Source organism: Colossoma macropomum, unplaced genomic scaffold (assembly GCF_904425465.1).
Source record: "Colossoma macropomum unplaced genomic scaffold, Colossoma_macropomum, whole genome shotgun sequence".
Classification (NCBI taxonomy): Eukaryota; Metazoa; Chordata; class Actinopteri; order Characiformes; family Serrasalmidae; genus Colossoma; species Colossoma macropomum.
The window spans coordinates 13,340,663-13,361,501 of record NW_023494804.1 but is presented as its reverse complement, the minus strand read 5'-3'; the positions used below and the strand labels follow the sequence as shown (position 1 = coordinate 13,361,501).

The window sequence follows — 20,839 nt, the reverse complement described above, 5'->3', positions numbered from 1 at the left end:
TTATTATGGTAATGGACAGCTTGAGAGTGGTTCACCACTAAATATATTCACACAAGAGTGTTTCTGTGGTTAGACACTGACCACTGATGAAGGGCCAGATGATGGCCAGTGTATATGGGGCACAAAGGGCACAAAACTTTCTAATTTCTTTCGATGTCCTACTACAGTCAACGACTGATGTTTCTTTTTCTACAGTAGCCAACGTCTTTCTGATGCCTTTCCATGTCTTCTGATATCTTCAAAGTGTTTATTTTCACAGTCTGAGGTGTGATACATGCTCAGACATTCAGCGCATGCTTGACGGTGGAAGGTAGAGTACAGACAGAAGGCCAACATATGTGTAGAGGTGACCTCCACAGGAGGGGCGGAGACACAGGTAAAGAGTGAAAGTGCAAACACTGTCATAAATCAGCACAGGCCGCAGCTGAATGTCCCCCGCACTGCCCGCTGGGACGGATGACACTGTTTTAGCTGCCCTTTCTGCTCTTTCTATACATTCTAGCTTGGGAAGAGCTTCACTGATGTCCTACTCTTTATAGGTGTGGGACTGTGTATGCTGGGGGGTAACACAAATGTGTATGTACTTGATTTTAACCTCATTGAGGGGACAAAAATCCATTCTTTTGTAGCAACTGTTAGACAAGGTTGACACTAGGTTAGTCTCAGCCTCAGACCCTTTGCCTACAGAGGCATGGACTCTTGGTTCTTGGTTTTATTTATTTGTTTATTTTCATTTTAAAAGAATTCTTGTCTATTAACCCACATGTACATTTGTGTATTTTTTGTTCTTTTGTTTTTATAAAGCTATATATTTTCTTCTGCGTACTGTCCTCAATGTAAATTCTGTAATCCATCAACACACCCTGCGGAGGGAAAGCGGAGGTGGGGATGGAATTGAGATGTTCTAATATTTTATGATAACGTAAGTGTCAACATGTAGGCCAAAAGACAATAAAACAATTGTTCTGTTGTTGTTTTGCACAGTTGTTGTTTTGTCTGCCCATATTGCTATTAAGCATTTTGTTTCGTCGGGTCCCCAACCATGTGCGTCCTCCATGACTTTCTTCCTCACAGACACGGATCACATGCCCAGTAACATACTGCATGGGGAGGAGTTTTGCTTGTACTGAAACAAGTTTTGGTCGCTGAATGCATCTCGGACAGATGGATGCTTTTACACTGCTATAATATGTCGCTCTGACCAACTCCTGAAGTGGTCTGAGCAATCATTTCTGTATTTGATCTGATTTGTATCTGTTTTAAATGTGTCTTGGGTGCCTTTACACTTGCATTGTTATGTGGCGTGGCCTTATCCAGATATAACTCTGAAGCATGAAGCGACCAGGTGTAAACAGTGTCTTAGATATCCTCTAAATGAGTCTCATTTTAGCATCAGTTTGCTGGCACCCAGCCTGTGCTGTGGTATGTGGCAGGTTTGGTTTGCTAACAAAGCCATCATTAGTTTAGCCAAAATGTAACAGTCCCAAATACCACATGGCAGCTTTCTATTTCAGCTTTCTGTCACTCCAACACCAGTTACTTCACTTTTGCTCTCTCTCTGATATCCTCTAATCGGGTGTTACTTTAGCTTTAGTTAGCTGGAACCAAGCCTGTGCTGTGGTGCGGGGCACGTTTGGCCTGATAATGAACCTGTCGTTAGATTAGCCAAAAAGCAGTCTTGAGCACCAATGAAACAGGTTTGATTTCAGCTTTCTGTCACTTCAACATACCATTTGCTTGACTTTTACTCTCTCAGACATTAGTTTTTATCATCTACACTTGTTTAAGCAGAGCACCAGTTAGTCAGAAACAGGCCTGTACACTGTGGTGTGTGGCACTGTTTGGATCTGTAGCCTGCTCTCTAAGCTAACATTAAAGGGGAATTCCACAGATTTTCTAAATTTCGGCATAATGTAGTGGTTGAGATATAAACAGTCATTCAGAGAGGTCTGCCGTCAAAAGGATTCTAATAAATAAACTTAAAGTGATAGGAACCAGGGGTCCCAATGTCTACAATGCAATTATAGCCAGTTTATTTACTGTCCAAAATGACCAGTGAACCGACATGTGTCTTCTGAGTTCACGTATGTAATGTTAATGATGGTAAAATAGTGGAAAATCAGAAGAAATAAGTTTTATTCAGGGAGCATTTTGCCTTAGAATACCATTCTTGTATCCTTCCACCATAATGGACTAAAATAAATGGATCAAATAACAGTAACAACTTTAAAACACTATAAGCTTCATCACAAAATTCTCTAATACAATGTCTCAAACATCAGGCAGTGTGTTCATTAACATTTCATGTAAAACCTTTTTGGGAGGGAGCATTTAGAAGCATTAAACACTTCAGACATCTGGTTCCTATCACCAACACTATGAACAATTCTGACTCAGGAGGTTTCTCTAAAGACAGAGCATTTCACACCACACTGCTCAGAATGATGTTGTTGGCATGTTAATTATTTGATTACGCAGAAATTTAGAAAAATCAGTGGAGTTCACTTTTGAGGTATTGAATCAGGCTACTGATCCAAACACCACAGAACAGGTTTAATTTCAACTTTCTCTCTCTTCAACAGCAACTGGTCGATTTCACTTCCTCAGATTTCAGTCATTATCACAAACATGTGTCAGTGCTTTAGTTAGCCAGAATCAAACATTTTCTGAAGTGAGCTGTGCTGTTATCATGCTAGCTAAGCTAATTCTGACAGCACCTCTCTCCTATTTAGCAGCACTGTAACATTTAGCAATTGTTAGACAGATGGTTTGAAATTTTTTGAGTAATGGCTTGAAAATTATGGACTGCGTTCACTTATTTGGTGACAATATAAAGGAATTAAAGTTTTTTGATTATTCCTGATTTTGAGCTTTACGGAATGCTGACAAAAACTTTGTTCAACATAAAGATAAATTGTGTTTTTGTCAAAATATAGAAATATAGAGTGTGTAATTCATTAATGCTAGAATGGTGGCAGATGTTGTCATTCCTCCCTGCCTCATATTGATCAGCTACAACAACATAGCCTAACTTGGTAGTTTAGCAATTTAAACTGGATGTTCAATGTTACGTAGAGAACCTAAACTCATCAGGTTGAATGGGAAGTTCCATAAAGCTTGTCCAACAGTAGTTATGAAAGAACACATTTGTGGAGGGCACATTGATAGGTCACTTATAGGTAAATATGAAAGTTGTTGAGAAACGTCTCAGATAAAATGCTTTTTCAGACACAAAATGCAGATTTAATTTAATGGAGTATAAGAGACAGCCGAATTTCTTTGTATTACTAGACTTAGGCTTAGGTTTAGATGTAAGCTACAATTATATATATATATGGAAAATCCCCACAAAGATAGTAACACAAGCGTGCATGTGAGTGCTTGCATGCATTTGTCTGCTCCATTAAAACAACAATAGCTCTTCTGTAGCGAGAGGAAATCTGTCCATCCATGGCTGTCAAACGCGTTACACACACCATTACACACCTGTAATCCGCTTCTCACACACAGACTGCACTAGAGGCTGAGCAGAGAGGGTGCTTTGTGTGAAAATGTGGCTGAGCAAAACAGCATGAAAACACAACAAAACGCGCGCCGTAAATCTTTTTAGGATCGATCGGCATTTCTCTTAGGATGTCCCGAAGGCCAAAAGATGACACTGCATCTTACAGAACTGCAGAAATTCATCTATCCCCTTTTTAGTAAGTGAAGAAAGCTGTCTGTTTGGAAAAGGGCCAGGAATCCTCCAGTGATGTTTGCAATGGAAGAGCTGTGTCATCCCACGCTCGTAAGTACGTTCTGCCTGAGAGCCCTACAAGTTGCATAAATCTAAATGGTGAAAGAACTTTTTGGCTTTGGGGCTGCTGTATAAATGGCTTTTGGGGAGGATACTGTATATCGACACTCTTAAGTACCATTCAAAAGTTTGGAATCGCTTGTCTTACCAATAACTGCTATTATTGTAACTTACACAGTGTGGGTTGAAATACTATAAGCTAGACACTAGAAGGCATCTTAAGATGTTTTATTTAATATTTCAATTTTTTTGGGGAACAGTAACAAGTTATTAAATGACAAACAATATACTTTAATTATGTATTTACAGTAATTTCTTAATATTGAATGTGCCTCGAGACTTGATCACTACTTTTCAATCACGAGGCTTTCTGGATGTTAAACTTTCTCAGTCTACTCTAGAACTATAGTCAGATGCAAAGGTTTGAACACTCCCTGGTGAAATTACATGTTTTGTTGATTTTCTGGGTGAAAATAAGTTAACATATGCTCTACAGAGACCAAATTTAATAATATGGCATTTTCAAATTTTTGTGCACAATACATATATTTATTTAACATATAGTTTAACATATTGGGAAAAAAACTAAAATATAATATGTGCCATACCTTTGGCAGAGGCTATTTTCTTTTTCATTTTTCCCCAGTATGTTAAATGGTGCATTAAAATTGTTCACAGGTTTGTTCTATGTAGAGGATGTGTACTTATTTTCAACAAAACATGTATTATATTAGGTTAAAAAAAGCTAGAACACTCTTTTAATGATGGAGCTCAGGATGATAAGAGAGGAGAGGCGCTTAAGCAGCACGTCACAATGGAGCGATAGCACGGCAAGGATTTAATGATGAGCCTCTGGCTGCCTTTTTCTTTCTCTTCCCTCCTCTCTCTCTTCCTGCTCTGCTTGCCTTCTTCCACTTCCACACCACTTCCCTGTCAGAAAGGACGCTTCAATGTGGCCGTGGGAGGGCTGCTAAATAAAACCGTAATAACAGCAAGTGACAACGCCGCCACCCACCTGCATTGAGCTCGCTTTATTTCCGTTCATGCTATTTACATTCCCATTCAACACATCTGGAGGCGTTCAGTTATCTGAGACACTGATGTACAAGTGATGTGAACAGTTCTTATGATGAACTCCATCCATACATAGTACAACACAGTGTTTGTGTCTTAAAGAAACAGCTCAGTGAAAAATCTACTTTAAATTATTCCCCTTTTCTCAAATGCAATCAAGCAGACATGTATCGTGCCCAAAGTTTGCTTCTGTAGTTTTGCACTGGCCTTCTTGAGTTGCTAAGCCATCTCAAATAGCTTGTACCTTGTAGCCACAGTGCTAAATAAAAGAAGCAAACTTCAGTCTTGATGATGTTGTTCTTTTCTGTTGAGAAACTTTTTCTGCTGTTCTCTTCAGCTCAAATTGAGTTGGGCAGGACTAAACTTGCTGGAGATGATGGTAGATCTGCCAAAGTACCAATCAGAGTTAACAGTATGTCTAAATCAGCTACTTATGTTCCACTACTTCACAAAATGTGACTGCTCTCCTGCTGAGTCCCAGCCAGAACTCCCAGCAAGTAGATTATTTGAGCTTTTCTAAATTTGTTAACAGTGCTTGTTTTGAAGGTTGTTTGTAGCATAGCTAGACACTGCTTCCTACTTGCACTGCTGGGGGATCCTGACCACTGAAGAACAGGGTAAAAGGGGTCTAACAAAGTATGCAGAGAAACAGATGGACTACAGTCTGTAACTGTAGAACTACAAAGTGCACCTATATAGTAAGTGGAGCTGATAAAATGGACAATGAGCATAGAAACAAGGCGGTGCTCATAATGTTATGCCCGATTGGTGTATGTTTCTTGAGTATAACACCGGTAAATGCTTTTCTGTGGCAAATTTCTACTATTAAAACAAAAATTCTACAACTGAAACCACAACAGGGGCTTTAAAAACCACTTCAAATCCTCCAGACTCCTTTGCCTTTAAACGTTTAATTTGTCTGCGCACTTGTGCGAACCCTAAACATTATTGCGCAAGCGTGTTTATCTTGTGTCTTGGGCCTGAACATAAACTCTGTGAGATACAGCATTCAAAAGCTGTCCTCGATAAGCAGCCAAACAGCCTGCTTAGCATTTAGCACTGCTCTCTTCTCAGGCTTGGCAGTATGGAGAGGGTTTGGATGGCACCTCTAATGCCGCAGAGCCAATGAGGGGGGACAATTAAATTAGAGTGAGGTAATCCCCCCCGCATGCAAATCCTCAAAATGATAGCTCCGCTCAAACTGATAAAGAACGACTAGAGGATCAAATCCCTGGCAGTGAGATGACTCAGACTGACACTGAAATGAAAAAAAATGAAGGGAGGGCAGACACAAAGATGGGAGAGAGAGAGAGAGAGAGAGAGAGAGAGAGAGAGAAAGAGAAAGAGAGAGAAGAAAGAGATAGAAGCGCACAGCAGATATATAAAGAAGAAAGAGGCAAAAAAGCATGAGAGAGAAAAGAAAGAAAGAAAGAAAGAAAGAAAGAAGGCAGAAACAAAGAGAAGGAAGAAAGAGAGAAAGAAGAAAGAAAAGTGAAAAAGAGAGGCAAAGAGAGAGAGGGAGAGAGAGAAAGAAAGAAGAAAGAGACAGAAGGGAGAGCTCTCTTTCTCCTTCTGTCTCTTCTTTCAGGAAGAGAGAGACAGGGAGGGAGAGAGGAAGAGAGATGGGACAGAGGAAGACAGAGAGAGACAGAGGCAAAAAGAAAAGAAACAGGGAGAAGAAAGAGAGAGAGAGCCAGAAAAAGGAAGAAAAAGAAAGTGAAAGTGGAAGAGAAAAGGTTAGAGAGACACTGAGAGTGAGAGAAAGAGAAAAATTAAAATAGAAAATGAAAGAGAGACAGAAATTGAGAGAGAGAAAGACTGACTGACAGACAGACAGAGTGTGTGAGCTCAGTGGTTCAGATCATCTCTCTCTCTCTGGGGCTGATTATAAGGGGCTGTTCTACATAATCTCCTCCACAGCATTCCGGCCTGTGTGCGCCTGTGTGTGTGTGTGTGTGTGTATGTGTGTGTGTGTGTGTGTGTGTGTGCGCGTATGTGTGCGTGTGGAGGAAATAAAGGGCGTCATTAAGAGATAAAACAGCCTCAGTTTGGACACACTCCCAGGACCAAGGCTGTGTGTGTGTGTCACTGATTTACCTACAAATAAACGTGGCTGTTTACTCAGAGCCACAGATTTATATTTTCTCTCCGTCTTTGTGCATCTATAGTAACATCTCTCGCACACACACATACACGCTCGCACGAGCACACCTACAGGGAGCAGCCAAGCAGACTGGAAATGTGATATACACAAACACGTGCAGATCTGATCCAGCCACAGGCAGCTGCAGAAACATATCTTTAGTGGACAGCTCTCCTGCCAGGGAGGCCTCATCTGCAGGAAACAGCAACACTGGTGCTGCTATTTTGCTGGATTTCAGAATAGCAAACTGCACTAGACAAACTAATGAGAGAAACCACTCTCCACAGTCTGCACATACAGAGGCACTGGCAGCAAAAGCCCAGTAATGTACATACATCACTTCATTATGGCCACTTTATTAGAACCCTTTACACTGTGGGTGCACCTCGCAGGTGTACAGTTACTCAGTGTCTGAGAGTGTGTCAGGTAGGGCTGGGGAGACTAATTGACTCTTAGGCTGGTTTTTAACAGGGAATGAAGTATTAACTACCATTTGTTAAAAGTTCACTTAAATAGCAAATAACGGGGCTACTCTCCCTGTTTACTTCTCTGCTACTCTGCACTTAAACGTGGCTACGTAACGTGTTCTATTTTTCTCGCAGCTCGCTCTCGGCTAATGTCGATTTAACATGCTCCAAGGAGCCAACAGAGCTCCCTCAGCTCGTACTAAACTTTCTGTCACACACCCAAATGAAACACTACAGCCTTAGCTTATCTAATGCAGTGTAGCATTAAAAGCTGGTGCCCGAGTCTTCTTCTATTGGACTAAAGACGGTTGGCAAGCTTTGAGTACACTACCGCCACCTATTGAGGGCTAGCTACACTCCTCACACATGCACGTTTCAACAAAGTTGTCACTCAGTCTGTTAGCAAAACTGCCTCTTCTCAATATGTTACCACAATTTCTTTGATGCCTCGCTATCCCAGTTTGACTCCCCAAACAATCCAAAGTAGCCCAGCCTGAAGCCTAGCAGTTCCCACACTGCATGTTGCAATGATAAAGTCTGCAGTTGTATCGTTGTTCACATACAGCTTTTAGATGGCTTTTTACACAATACTTTCATCAGATTAAGCCACACATCGTTTGTGGGAGACCTATTCACAAATCAACAAGCAGCAGACTAACAAAGGCAAGAGCAAAGTGGAAAGCTACATCCTCTTAGCCACCCTCTGACAAAGGTCTTCAATTTTGCACCTCCAGATTCCAGATTCCAGGAACTAAAATGATGATGTTATGATGCTCAAGCTACTCAAACACTGTACCCTACAGGAAGAAATGTACAGCTGACAACATTTTTAGGTACTACTTTTGGGTGCTACGGTCTGTAATTGTACACCTAAACATTGGACCTATAATGCAGGTCACATGGGTCAGACTCCAGTCCTTGTGGGGCAAAACACATCAGACTTCAGCATGCTGCCTCATTAAAAAACATACTTGATGTAGGTGGAACACATACAAAGTGGCCACTGAGTGAAGTACAAGGTGTGCTAATAGTGGTATGTATATGAGTATATGAGGTCTTAAGCTTAATTTCTAGTTCTGTGAAGATACATAAAAACTCATCTGTACAGACACAGATAAGTAGTAAGCGTAGCAATGGCCACAATGTGCACACCTCCAAAATCTCAACTATGTGCTGTGCGAATCTGCAGAGTTGTACACCAAGCAAGCGCTTATTGGCTATCCAGGAGGGCTGAGGGTGGGATGAGATCCGAATAACACTCGACCCGAAACAGAACTAGCACATAATCAAATGGAGCAGTTCAAGAATCAGCTGGCAGAAGAGGTGCAAAATTACAAACATTTATGCAACACATTGACCAAATACTAAAAGCCAGTGAAGAGAGTATTAATTCTAAGAGCAAGAAAAGAAAATTGTAAGACAAATACTCATGTGAAAGCATGATAGCACATTTTTAGATGCGCGGATGGAGAAGTAAAATTTAGGTTTTACCATAAATCAAGCATTTAAAAAACACACACCTCGTAGTGGCGACTTCATGGCAGCCTCCACCATGCCGACCAGCAGCTGCAGGCTCTTGGGGTCCTGGGCCAGGCCAGAGGCGAATGCAGCCAGAGCATCTGCATGCCGACCCAGGTACTGAAGGGCAACACCCTGTCGGAAGTATGCCTACAAAGAGACACAGAGGTACATTTATGTTACATTCTTTGTTTATCCAATTTACAACTTTAAAAAGTGTTGCAATTAAAAAATTGACCACAGTGGATCCAAGTACACAAAAACTCTGACCTTTCCTGTAATATAGACTGAAACTAAAGGCACAAATTCACGGAGATGCCAGTTTATTAGGTGCACCTATGCTGTCTCTACTCATTGGTCACTACCATGTTGGTGTCAGTAACTGTAACCTACGTAGTGCACCTATATGGTAGAGATATTTGACAAAATGGCTAATGAGTGTAGGTACAAGGCTGACATACCTAACGAGTGGACAGCACATACTTTTTGCTGCATAAAATAATACATTTCCACTTGTACACTGACCTATACAGTAGGGATGCACCAGAAGCTCAGCCACTGAAAATGGTCAACCATTGCACTTCTGGTTTTTGGCTGGAAAAAAGGCAGAAATTTCTGACCAAAATAAAGACTAAATAGGCTTAAAGTGTTTCCTTCACTCTCTTGTGCTGGTCAGTGCAGTTGCACTCAAACAGTAGCAGATGCTGGTAGTGTGAAACTACTTCAAGGTTTCTATAAGAGACATTAAACAAGCGATTTGATTTGACACTGTTAACGTCAAGTATCATGAGGGGGTACAACACACAAAACGTCTACATTACAGGTTTGATACCACTTGAAAACATGGCACCACATGGCATCCCGCTTGATGCACAGTATGTGAACTGTGACTATTAAAGCTAGACCTTCAATTTGAGATACAAGTGCCAAAACCTGGTCAAAACATGAGGGAAAAACCTCTGCTATGATAATGCAAATTTTTCCTAGAGGCTCTAGCAAGATTCTAGCAGTTTGCATAAACTTTTTTTGGCCGTCATCTGAAGCTTCTGAAAGACATGTTTTACCTGAAGCTTGTTAACAGATATATTAATATATTTTTTACCTTGTAGCAGGTTCACAGTGACTTATTTAGTAGAGGGGCCTGGCATAGAGCTGCTGCTGTTTTACATTTCTAACAACTTATTGATTAGGCTGCTGCTCGTATTCACAGTCAGTGATGGATCTAGGACTTCCAGAAGGCCTAGAGAGACCTTTTTTTGTCATGAAATTGGTTTCACCCATTGTAAATCAAAATGTGATTGGTTCATTCCACAGTCACTTTGTAATTACGTTGGTGGTTAATCTAAAGCGTTAAATACTTCGCTCAGGCTTTTGAAGTCCTAACAAACAGGAGAGCCTGCTTAGCTATATCTACCTAGATACCACAAAGAAAAAACATTCCCGATTGGCCAATTTTCCACTGGACTTTATAAGAATGTATCCCTTTTTCTTCCAGAACTTGACAATGGAACAAGAGTAGTACAGTAATACAGAGTTTAAATACAAGTAAGATTCTACTGAGTAAAAATGAACTAAAAATTACAGACATGTATTTCTTAGTTCCCAGAAATTGTTAGGCCTTCCCCGAAGGTCTAGTAGGATCCTCTGCACAGAATACAGCAAAACAACCAAAGCACAAAGGAAAGGCCCGGTCAGCATGCTAATGCCACCTGTAGTTAGTTATTGGAATTCTGAAAAAAAAAAACTGTTGTTTGTGCATTTTTTCACCAAAGTAATAAAAAATTAATGAAATTGCCTTGGATGACCAACCATTTATAGATTATATACCATAATCGATAAGTATATTTCAGTAAACTGTTTTGATTATCAGCCTCTTTCAGCTTTCACTGTACAAACAGTTTTTACTATATAATCCTATAGCATGTGAAATACATTACTAATTAATGAAACAGTGCTAACGTTGCTAAAAATGAACAAAGGTTATTTTTGTCAGTTAGTATAACAGATAACTATCCCTTTAACTACCATCAGTGCTAATTTGCACTCTGTATGCAAGTCTGTTTCTGAGGTCCAGCAAGAGATGAACTTCGACATAATAACTTAATTTCCACTCAGAGACATGTTTCATTATGCCGCTAATGTTTGAGTGGAGTGCTCTCCGTCTCTGGTTACACATATACACACATACCTCTGGTTACACATACACACACACACATGCTGAGGGAGGGAATGCACTGATGGCAGCTCATTCACATCTCACACACATCTCTCCTCAGCATCCTGTCTTTATTCAGCAGTGTTCAGATGACAGGGGACAGGAGAACTATGGAAAAAGACGCATGGCACTGAATTTATGAAGCTCAACTGTAATTAATTTCACTTTGAACGGTAGGGCAACCTTTGATTACAGAGACATCTTCTCTTTTCAGACTGCTTCACTGAAACGAACGGAGAGGCAGATTGAATTCAGCACATTAACCTTTAGTCTAACCATGTTATTACAGAACCTTGCAGGCCACCATGTTCACTTCACTATTAATTGCCTCAGTGTGTGTGTTACTTTGTGTGTGTGTGCACATGTGTGGTCTGTTTTACTGTCTTTATGGGGACCAAACGCCCGCACACAAAGCAATAAAACTGTCATTAGAGAGACATTACAATTTTCCTTTTCTGTTTTTTGAGAGAGGGACTGTTTATCTGGAAAGCTAGAAGAGACTAAAGATTTCCAAAATGTTGGGGTTCCTGATAGTAGCATGTATTTACAGATACACATAGTTATATAAACTAAAAGACCGTTCTGAAAGATTGTGTTACAAGTGTGTGTGTCTAGGGTCATTGGGGTGGAAACACCACAATGTCCGCGTGACTAACAGTCATGATATGCAATACCACCATGGTGAGGAGAAGAGCACGCAATTAAGCCAAAAGAGGCCAATAAGGTTGTTGAAATGTAACACAGAAAGCATTTTTTGCTATATATTGTGCCCATATTAAAGCTACATGGTGAAATAATTTAACAGTTGTAAAGATTCAACAGACAAATTTTTACATCATATCTATTTCATCAGGAATCACAATTCACCTACAGATCTTTCACTCTGGACAGCTAAATTTTCTTGCGACACTTCAAAACAAGCTGTGTGTCCATTCAAACATTTTGCAAATTTTAAGCAAATTTTACGAAAAAGTCATTTAAACAAAGTGCAAATTTATCAGCTTTTCCTGATAAATAAACATCAACAACATTTAATGAGGCCCAAATTCGCTATTTCACTTCACAGTCGTTTACTGAACACTGGCCGAACATGTTTGTACGCATATTATATATTTATTATATTTATATATTTATAGATTCAAAAAGATTCATCCGATTACAAAGCGCCATATTTTTACAACCGTGAGGCGGCTAAGAAAACAATCACATACCAATTGAAAGAGGGAGTCATAGAGTTTCTGACTGTCACTGGAAGATGGCTCCCTTCCGTCTGCGAGGAGATGGCGACCCCTGAGCAGCAAGCGTTTTGCAATCTCCACTTCAATAAGAGTAAATCCATCATAACTGCAACGTGACTTTCGTCAGCAGTGAACCTCCAACACCTCAGAGCATTCGTTGTTGGTTCCACAACACTGGATGATCTCCAAAATCGCACTGAAAGAGCTGTGAGTACAATGGCACCCGACATGCTCAATCAGTTTGGAATGAATTTGAAAATCGTGTTGTTGATGTCCGTGCAGCTGGAGGAGATCGTATTGAGCACTTGTAAAACTACACAACAAACTTCATGCTCATTTAACCATTTACAATTTACTGCATTGTTCTGTAATGATTGAAATCAATGAATCTTTTTGAATCACCCTGTATATGCATCTACATGTACAGCCACTGATACTGAGGTCTAATTTACAGTAAGGCCCTGTGAGACATACAATAAAACACAATACAGCAATATAGTAAATAGAAATAAAACATTGTCATTAACATATATAATATTATAAAAGTATGTATAGCGTTTACTGGTCTACAATGTTATAATAATGTTATAATTCACTTGTGTATTTTTATGACTGTATTCCTTTCCTGATGGCAAAGAGGTTCCCACTACTTATTTGAAAAATCTATTTCCATTACTGTTTTTCGCATCTTTCTTTTATCAATAAACCAACTTTTCTATCACATTCTAACTTTTTGGTGATATTTAGGCATTGTTCTGGATTTTCCATCCTGGTTTTCCACCAAAGAGGTTGATGGAAAACAGACAGCAAGGTAGGCAACTGGCTTTGCTGTAATGAAAAGGTAGCTAAATTCTCACATCACGTAGCTGTGCTGTCATGAAGCGATACTTCATAAGGCCATTCATGATGTTTTAATTAGTTTCATGTAATGATACTTTTAGATAGATTGCTTTTAGTTTCTATAAAGTCTTATTAAAAAAAAAAAGTTTAAAAAATAAATCGTTATGATTTAAAAACTAATTACATAAACAGAACGTTATCATCAATGTTAAAGCAGTGTTAAATGCCTGATATTGCCGTTGAACACTGTAATGTCTGTTATGGCCCTATGTGTGTCTGTGTTTAAGTTATGTTCAGAGAGCACATTTATTCAGCGTCTATGCAAAGCAGATGTATGGGAAAAGCTTTTAGACAAACTGCTCTCAGAAATGGCATCCACACTCTTGACAGGATAAAGAAGACACAGTTTGCTTCAGAAGATTCCATCCCATTCAATCCCATTTCTCTAATATGATTTTCAGCAAATGTTTCTTCTGCTACTGCATAATTGAATGAATCTGGCAAACATCACACACACATTTCCATCTCCAAGTACACTGGTTTTAAATCAGACAATTTATTGATGAACTGAGCGCTGCCAGTCTCAATTTGGCCTCCACCAGAAACCCTAATTGGCCTATTAGTAAATTCCCACCAAAGCCTCATCCTCATGTTGCTTTGCCAACTTTCATGCCTTTTCCCCATCTTCTATAATCATTTCTTTTGCCCTCCATCACTTACACTTCAGTGAATAGAGTGTAATAGGGCGCAAGTTGATTTTAAGTGTTTTTGAGGTAGGAACAGATGTGAAATATTCCTTTTTTCATCTAAACCAGTGGTTCCCAACTCAGAGAGCCCTCGGGGCCCCCCAGAGAGGCAACATTTTTCTTTCATTCCTATGTGTTGGAGGATAAATCTTGACTGTCTCGGGTGGCCCTGAGCAACGGGTTGAGAAACACTGATCTAAACTAAAACTTTGCTAACTTGTTTCATTCAAAGTCTTTGTTTGTTTGGTTAAATGAAACCAGTTAAACTGCTTGTTGCCACATTTTTTTAGGATGAACTCAAACTTTTTTTTGTTTACTATGTAGGCTATGCTTGACAGGCTACCATCTGATCCTCTAGTCAACCATGAACACAATCATTGTACATAATGGTGAGTCCACCATCAAAACAAACACCATTTAGCATGATCTTTCCTGTCATGTACAGATGGGGGAGGAAAAGAGGCTAAAGTGTGGCATGGAAAGCGCAAGCCTTTGGCTATGCTCTCATTTCTGTCTGTGCTCTTGTTTAAGGACATACTACTGAACATCTTTGGAAGAATTTCTCTTTCACCCGAAAGCCTGCTTCTGAAGGGCTCTATTCACTGGACAAACTAATGGTTTATTAAAGCCCTCTACATGTGGAGAACCCGACTTAGGGGATATAGCGGTCTCTGTTTATTGCTCTGGCTTCTAGTAAACAAACAAACAAACAAGCAAACATAATACACAAGACTCACTGCTACTGCATCTAAAACTGTTTGCCTCGGTTCAGATGGTTTATAGACGCTTACAGTCAGCACTTGAACCGCAATCACGTTCCTCTGGCTTTCCAGCTGGGATTAAAATGATTCCGCAGTAACAACACTGTTGAGAAAGCACTCAACAGTGAGAGCAAACAACTGCTCCATTAGCATACAAGGTTTGGCCTGGTGAAGGACCACTGGACCGGCTGTACAACACAGAGTGTGCAGAGACGTGTATGCATGCATTTTTATACGTCAGTGTCTGTTACACATCCTTGTCATGCCCATGAAATATGGTCATAAATTATATTATTAATCTAACTGAAATTCAGTTTTTATTTTAAAAAGTAACAAACATTCAGTATTTTCAATAAAAACAAATTACTGAACCCAAAACATAATTGGATTTGGTAGCACACTGCTTGACATACGGTGTCCTTGAGAGCCTCGAGGGTGAAGCTTTACTATAACTAAAAAACAGTTTCTAAGTTAGCCTAGTTAGTCTGCTCTGAAACAAGGAACTTGTTGTGACATTTAAAATGCAATGTTAGATAAAACTAATACATGAAGATCTATTACCTTTTTATAGCAGGTCCCATGGTGTCTGGAAATCGACTTGGATATTTTTGATTAATATAATCAAAATATTTCTTTACTCTAACTCTCTGACTCTGTGTATGACATGTTATGACTCTGGGTTGAGCTGCTAGCAAGTAATGAGGGGTTAAATAGGAGGGGTGTGAATCAATTCACACTTCTCCAAAAAGCCATACCGAGACAAAACGGACAGAACTGCAGCTTTCTTCATAACAAAAAATCAGGTACAACAACCACAAAGACAGCATTTAAACATCATAAAAACACTTTTATAAATACTAGCTTGCTCTTCAAAATCCAACTCACTTCCAGTTTTGTAAATCACATACAATTCCACCAAAATACATTTTTACCAATGTTATTAAAGAAATACATGCATAGTTCTTTTCTTTATATTATACACTTCTATATCCTAAGAATAATTCAACCAGTTTGCACTTAAGTCACTGTAGTTACTAAACAATAAGAATTAGTATGTAATAAGTCTGGGATTTTAAGGGGTTACAATATTACTTAATGATAAAAAGCTCTTTGCCATCCATATTATGACGTGGTTGAGATGTGTCTGTTGTAAAATATACCACATATCAATGATATATGTAGAACATCTCTCCAGTCAGCAGGTCCACATCACGCTACCTCCTAAAGTTACTGGCTGCCTAGCAACGTTTGCCAGGCAACGCCTGCCTCTCCCCAGTGAAGCTCACCTGCTGGGCTTGCAGTTGAGCCGGCAGACGACTCAGACAGAGCCAAGACTAACGGGGCTGCTCACGTCTAATTACTCTCAGAGCCTTGCCGTGCCACTCGCATTATCACTTCACTTAAAGCACAGGGATGGAGAGTTCAATTAGCTTACTAATGAAATACTCAACTGCCTCAAATTTTCAGAGGAATTTGAAGACTTTCTAGTTGGACAGCATCTGCATCAGTCATGAAGACAGAAGCACTGCTTGTCAGATCTTTAGGAGAATAGGTATTTGTGCTAAACTGCTGAACATACGTTTGCTCGTCTGAAAATAAAGCATGACACGTGGACAAATTATGCCTTGGTTGATGGCGAAAAGGTACTTGTTGTGCAAGCAGAACAAGAGCTCCCGCCTTCCTTGACTGTCGAGCGCAATCGATTGGCAGCGTACATCAAACTGCAGAGAAGTGTGTGGAAAAGGTCATACTTCAGAGCCATAATCAATATACACATTCTGAATTCACAGTCTGTCACAACTGTTACACACAGTAGTAATGGCGCAATCGAGACATCGGCTGCTCACCTGGCTTTGAAATCAGAGGATGAGGTATTCTGAATGGGCCCAGATGAAAGTTGGCTGTAATTTTCATTATGCCTCCTCTTTGTACTCCAGGAATCATATCTTTATTTTTGATGACGGCTTGCTGGAAAGCGCTTTTTGAACTACACTGCAAAGTCCTGGGAATGCTATTGTCTTAATGCTAATCAACAGAACATCCTGCAGTTTCCACTTCTTACAGCTCCTCAGGACTGATTTCTGCCCTACTGATTGCCAGCCATACAGGGCTAGTGGATCACACAAAGGAGTGCTTCTCAATTCTGGTCCTGGAGTACCACTGCTGGGCATAGTTTAGCATTCCCTCTTTTCCAGTACACCTGGGTCCACTCAGTGAAGGCTTGTTAATTAGCTGATGAGTTGAATTAGGTGTGTTGGAGCAAAGGACACAATAAATTGCACAGTGCAGGGGTAGTCCAGGACTAGAAACACTGACAAAGCAAGGCTAGTGGCATACTGAAGCTTCGCTGTATGAGCAGACACCTCAATTACAGATCATTACTTATATTAATCAAGTCCAGATGGTGACTGTGCAGAGACTTCTCTGGCTTGAGTGCTGGAGAGGCAAAACACTCTGCAGTCAAACATATTAGTGACTCGAGGAGGGGACTGTAAGTGTAAGGAATATTAGGCTAGTATCGACTGAAGAGTTGTACATCTGGTAAAAAGGAATTTCTTCCATTCAGGGCTAGCAGGAACTTCTCTAGCTAATTTTAAACCACCCGCTCACATACAGAGACACACCTTGGGGGCACAATGCCTGGGAGAGTGGGGACATCCTTTTTTCAGGGCTCTGTATCCTCATAGGCAAGAGCACTCTAGAAGCATGTCAGTAGAGCAGTCAAAGCAAGATGTTAACCTTCTCTCCCGAGTCCCTACAGGCAGATCGCCAAAACACCCATCTCTCCGACCTTCCCCATGCTACCTTTTAGGACCGTTCACCTTCATGCATGTCCCTGCAGTGTGGAATTACGGGCCATGGATTTCCTGCCACTCCCCAAGCCAGTAAGCACCACTGTAGGTGTATAATAAGCCAGTCTTGAAATGTGAGAGGCTTTTATTAATGCAACATCAGTTCAACACCAGGGTCTCAAAGGAGAAGCAGAGCGTTTCTCTTCTGATTTCTTTTTTTCAACAAGCCTCTTCTTCGGAATCCTTAGAAAACTGTGCATCAGCAGTTCTTATTAAATATAAATGCTGTATCAAACATAAATGGGAGTATTAAAAAAATCTTTCGAGAGTCAAGACAGCAGCATCAGCAGTGCTGGGAAGACAGCAGGATACAGATGGGTTGAGGATTGTGATCCCCTCTCATCTTAAGCACATTACTAGAAAAACGTCCTGATCGGAAAACTAGATACAAGCTGCACTCTTGCCAGTAATGCTCCTCCCTTTAGTACTGGATATGTTCCATTTGTTCTGGTTTCAGTCCACTGCTAACACCTACTCCATGGCCCCAACTCTCAACAAACATTCATCTGATTAGCTTTTAATAAGCATTTGTCGCAACCAAGGCCAATATGAGCAACAACTGTCAATACATACCCAGCACATTTCAAAGTCTTGCTCACAAAGCTGAAGACCACGCCTTAGAATCAATCAGCAGAGATAGTCAGTTGGTTTGACGGCACCAAGAGGAACTTAGATGGTAAATTAGTCCTGTGAAACAACAACACTGACGTCATTTTATTACCACATTCGGATGCAAATAATGATGCCCTCAGCCTAGGTGACCGCGAGAGATCTGTTCTTGAGGCTGGAGCTTTTACGACTGTAATTGGACTTGAGTGCCTTGTTTGTTCCCATGCACAGGGAGAAGGCTGTGTTTGCAGCCAAGAGAGGAGGACAACAAGGACTGGACTGAAAAATAATGGAAAACACAGTGCTATAAAGAACTCCTAGTAATACCACGAAATAGAAAACCCACAAAGATGCTAAAATAGCAACTGTTTAGCCCTTCGTGTGTAGTAACGAGTAAACAAGCAATGTGTCAAGAGAGAGCACGAGTGAGAGAGGGAGGGAGGCAGAATGGACAGATGGCGAGAGCCGTGAGAAGCAAGGCTGAGTTTTATAGGCTCTGCTCATGGCTGGTCATTGTCCAGCAGCTCTGTTTCCAGGTTGCCTGGAATGCAGATGCTTAGATCTCCCAGGCGATTACCAGATAAATGCACTCTAATTCACAACACATGCAGCCGGCCCAAATATAGACCTGCTAATTCCTCGCAGTTCTCTCCAGGCTCCATGTTTTATCAACTTCAGTGAGAAGCGCCTCAGTACTGCATGGTTAAGCAACATTTGGGGGCTTCAAAACTGTATCCATGCAGCATATCTGTTGTTGTCTAACCTCTTAGAGAACCTTAGCAGAGTACGGGTGTGTTAAGAGCACTGGTCTCGATGCATACACACAGCAGTCTCATTCAAACTGATCCAGTTAAAGGTGGCCAGCTTTCAGTGTCCACCTGCAGAGAGATTAAGCCGTTAAAAGGCAAACAACAGACCTTAATTGAAACAGCCGTCGCCAACTGTTCCTAGCAGGAAAGCTGGGCCCAAAATAACAGGGCTAATCTGCATGAATATTAATCTGTGTTGCTGTGGGAAGCTAATCAAATGTCATTAATCTGGTTGCATTTCTCTTTGTGAACGTTCCAAGAGGGACAAGCGAATGCATCCCGCTGCCAGATGAAGCCAGCAAGTCATATGACCCCAATGACCCAGTGGTCCAAGAGCATAGTCTTACACACAAACAAGCTGGGAAACCAGACAGTTAGAAGTAAATCATAGGCAAACATCTGAGAAGTACACAAAAATCAATGCTGTGGAAATCAGCTGACACTGAATTTCATAAGTGTAACCAGGTTTGAAAGCTGATCTCACTGAAGCTTCTGATTTGGTATTTGTCTGCTAATGCACGATAACCAGGATTAATTGCAATGCAAGCGAAGGACACTATCCTCATATGGGCATGCATTCCATGCCATAGGATGCACGTAATGGGGTCCATTTCCCATGTTGGTAACATCACTTTAGCAGTGGGGTCCATCTCCCAGCATGGTAACATCACCTTAGCAGTTAGCACCTGCAGGGGTCTCTGGCCCTTGCAGGGGTCCTCGGCTCTTGCCGATGTGTCGGCCTTGACTGCGCTAGCATCCAGCCAAACTGTCCCCCGTGGCTCAGGGTTTGCAGCACAGAGAGCACTGAAGTAGGAAATTGAGGCTGCCACAAGTTCAGATGTTTTTTTTTCTTCCCCGAAAGTGCCTCATTTCATACAACAAGGGGTTTAGGCAATTACTTGTGACAATGGCTGGCATGGCAACCAAGGGAAAGATTGATCCAGACAAGCAAGAACTCTGTTTGCTTTATTAAAAGTCATTCATCACTGTGCTTGGGTGTAATGGTGCTGAGAGTATGGTGGGATAGAAGAAAGAATGTGTGAGTGTGTGTGCATGTAGGAGGACAAGCAGGGACACCAGGAGAGCAGCAAGACATTAGCACACATCTCAAGCTCTGGTGGATATTAAAAGAGAACTATTCAAGTGCACTACAACTTCAGCAAGTACAGATTCATTGCCTGAGGGCTCACCTTACATACAATGTCCATCAGCCCAAATCACACTAGCCTCCCCACCTGCACTAGCTAGTGGGGCACACCAATCAGTGCATTTTGCTTATAAGCTACACTGAAGATAAAAACGATACAGAATGAATCAGGAGAGTTTAGAGTCATTATGAAATCTGGAGAGTCATTTCCTTTCAGATAGTTGCCTGCCAAATATGCTATGAGAGACTGGTTAGTCCAGCAGAACACTTCCCAGTGCTGCATCACCTTGCTCCAGGACAACCCGCTTCACCTTTCTGCAGGACAGCCTACTAAGCTGCCGACTTCAGTGGCCAGATGAAGGACAGAAGCGAAGAGAGAGAGGCAGAGAGAGAGAGAGAGAATTGAGGAGGTGGGCAGGGCAAGAGACAGAACTGACAGGTACATACATAATTGGGCTGTGAAATGCATAAGTAAAGCCCAGCTGGGGGGATTTAGATGCGGAATGATGCTTATTACAGATGAAGGTCACCGCTGGCCAGGTGTGGGAGGCATCCTGACTGAGTTAGGCACTGGTCCAGTCTAAACAAGCTCAGATCAGCCTGACCTAATCCAACCCAACCTGG

At 41.0% G+C, this 20,839-nt stretch overlaps 1 protein-coding gene across 2 annotated transcripts in view; it reads right to left on the bottom strand.

Moving 5' to 3' along the window:
- Positions 1 to 20,839, bottom strand: part of ttc28 (tetratricopeptide repeat domain 28) — a 250,475-nt gene that overhangs the window by 114,226 nt on the left and 115,410 nt on the right. For both annotated transcript variants that reach the window (XM_036595414.1, XM_036595415.1), the window contains exon 3: positions 9,001 to 9,148. In XM_036595414.1, coding sequence (XP_036451307.1) covers positions 9,001 to 9,148 — 148 coding nt within the window. The remainder of the gene's footprint in view (positions 1 to 9,000; positions 9,149 to 20,839) is intronic.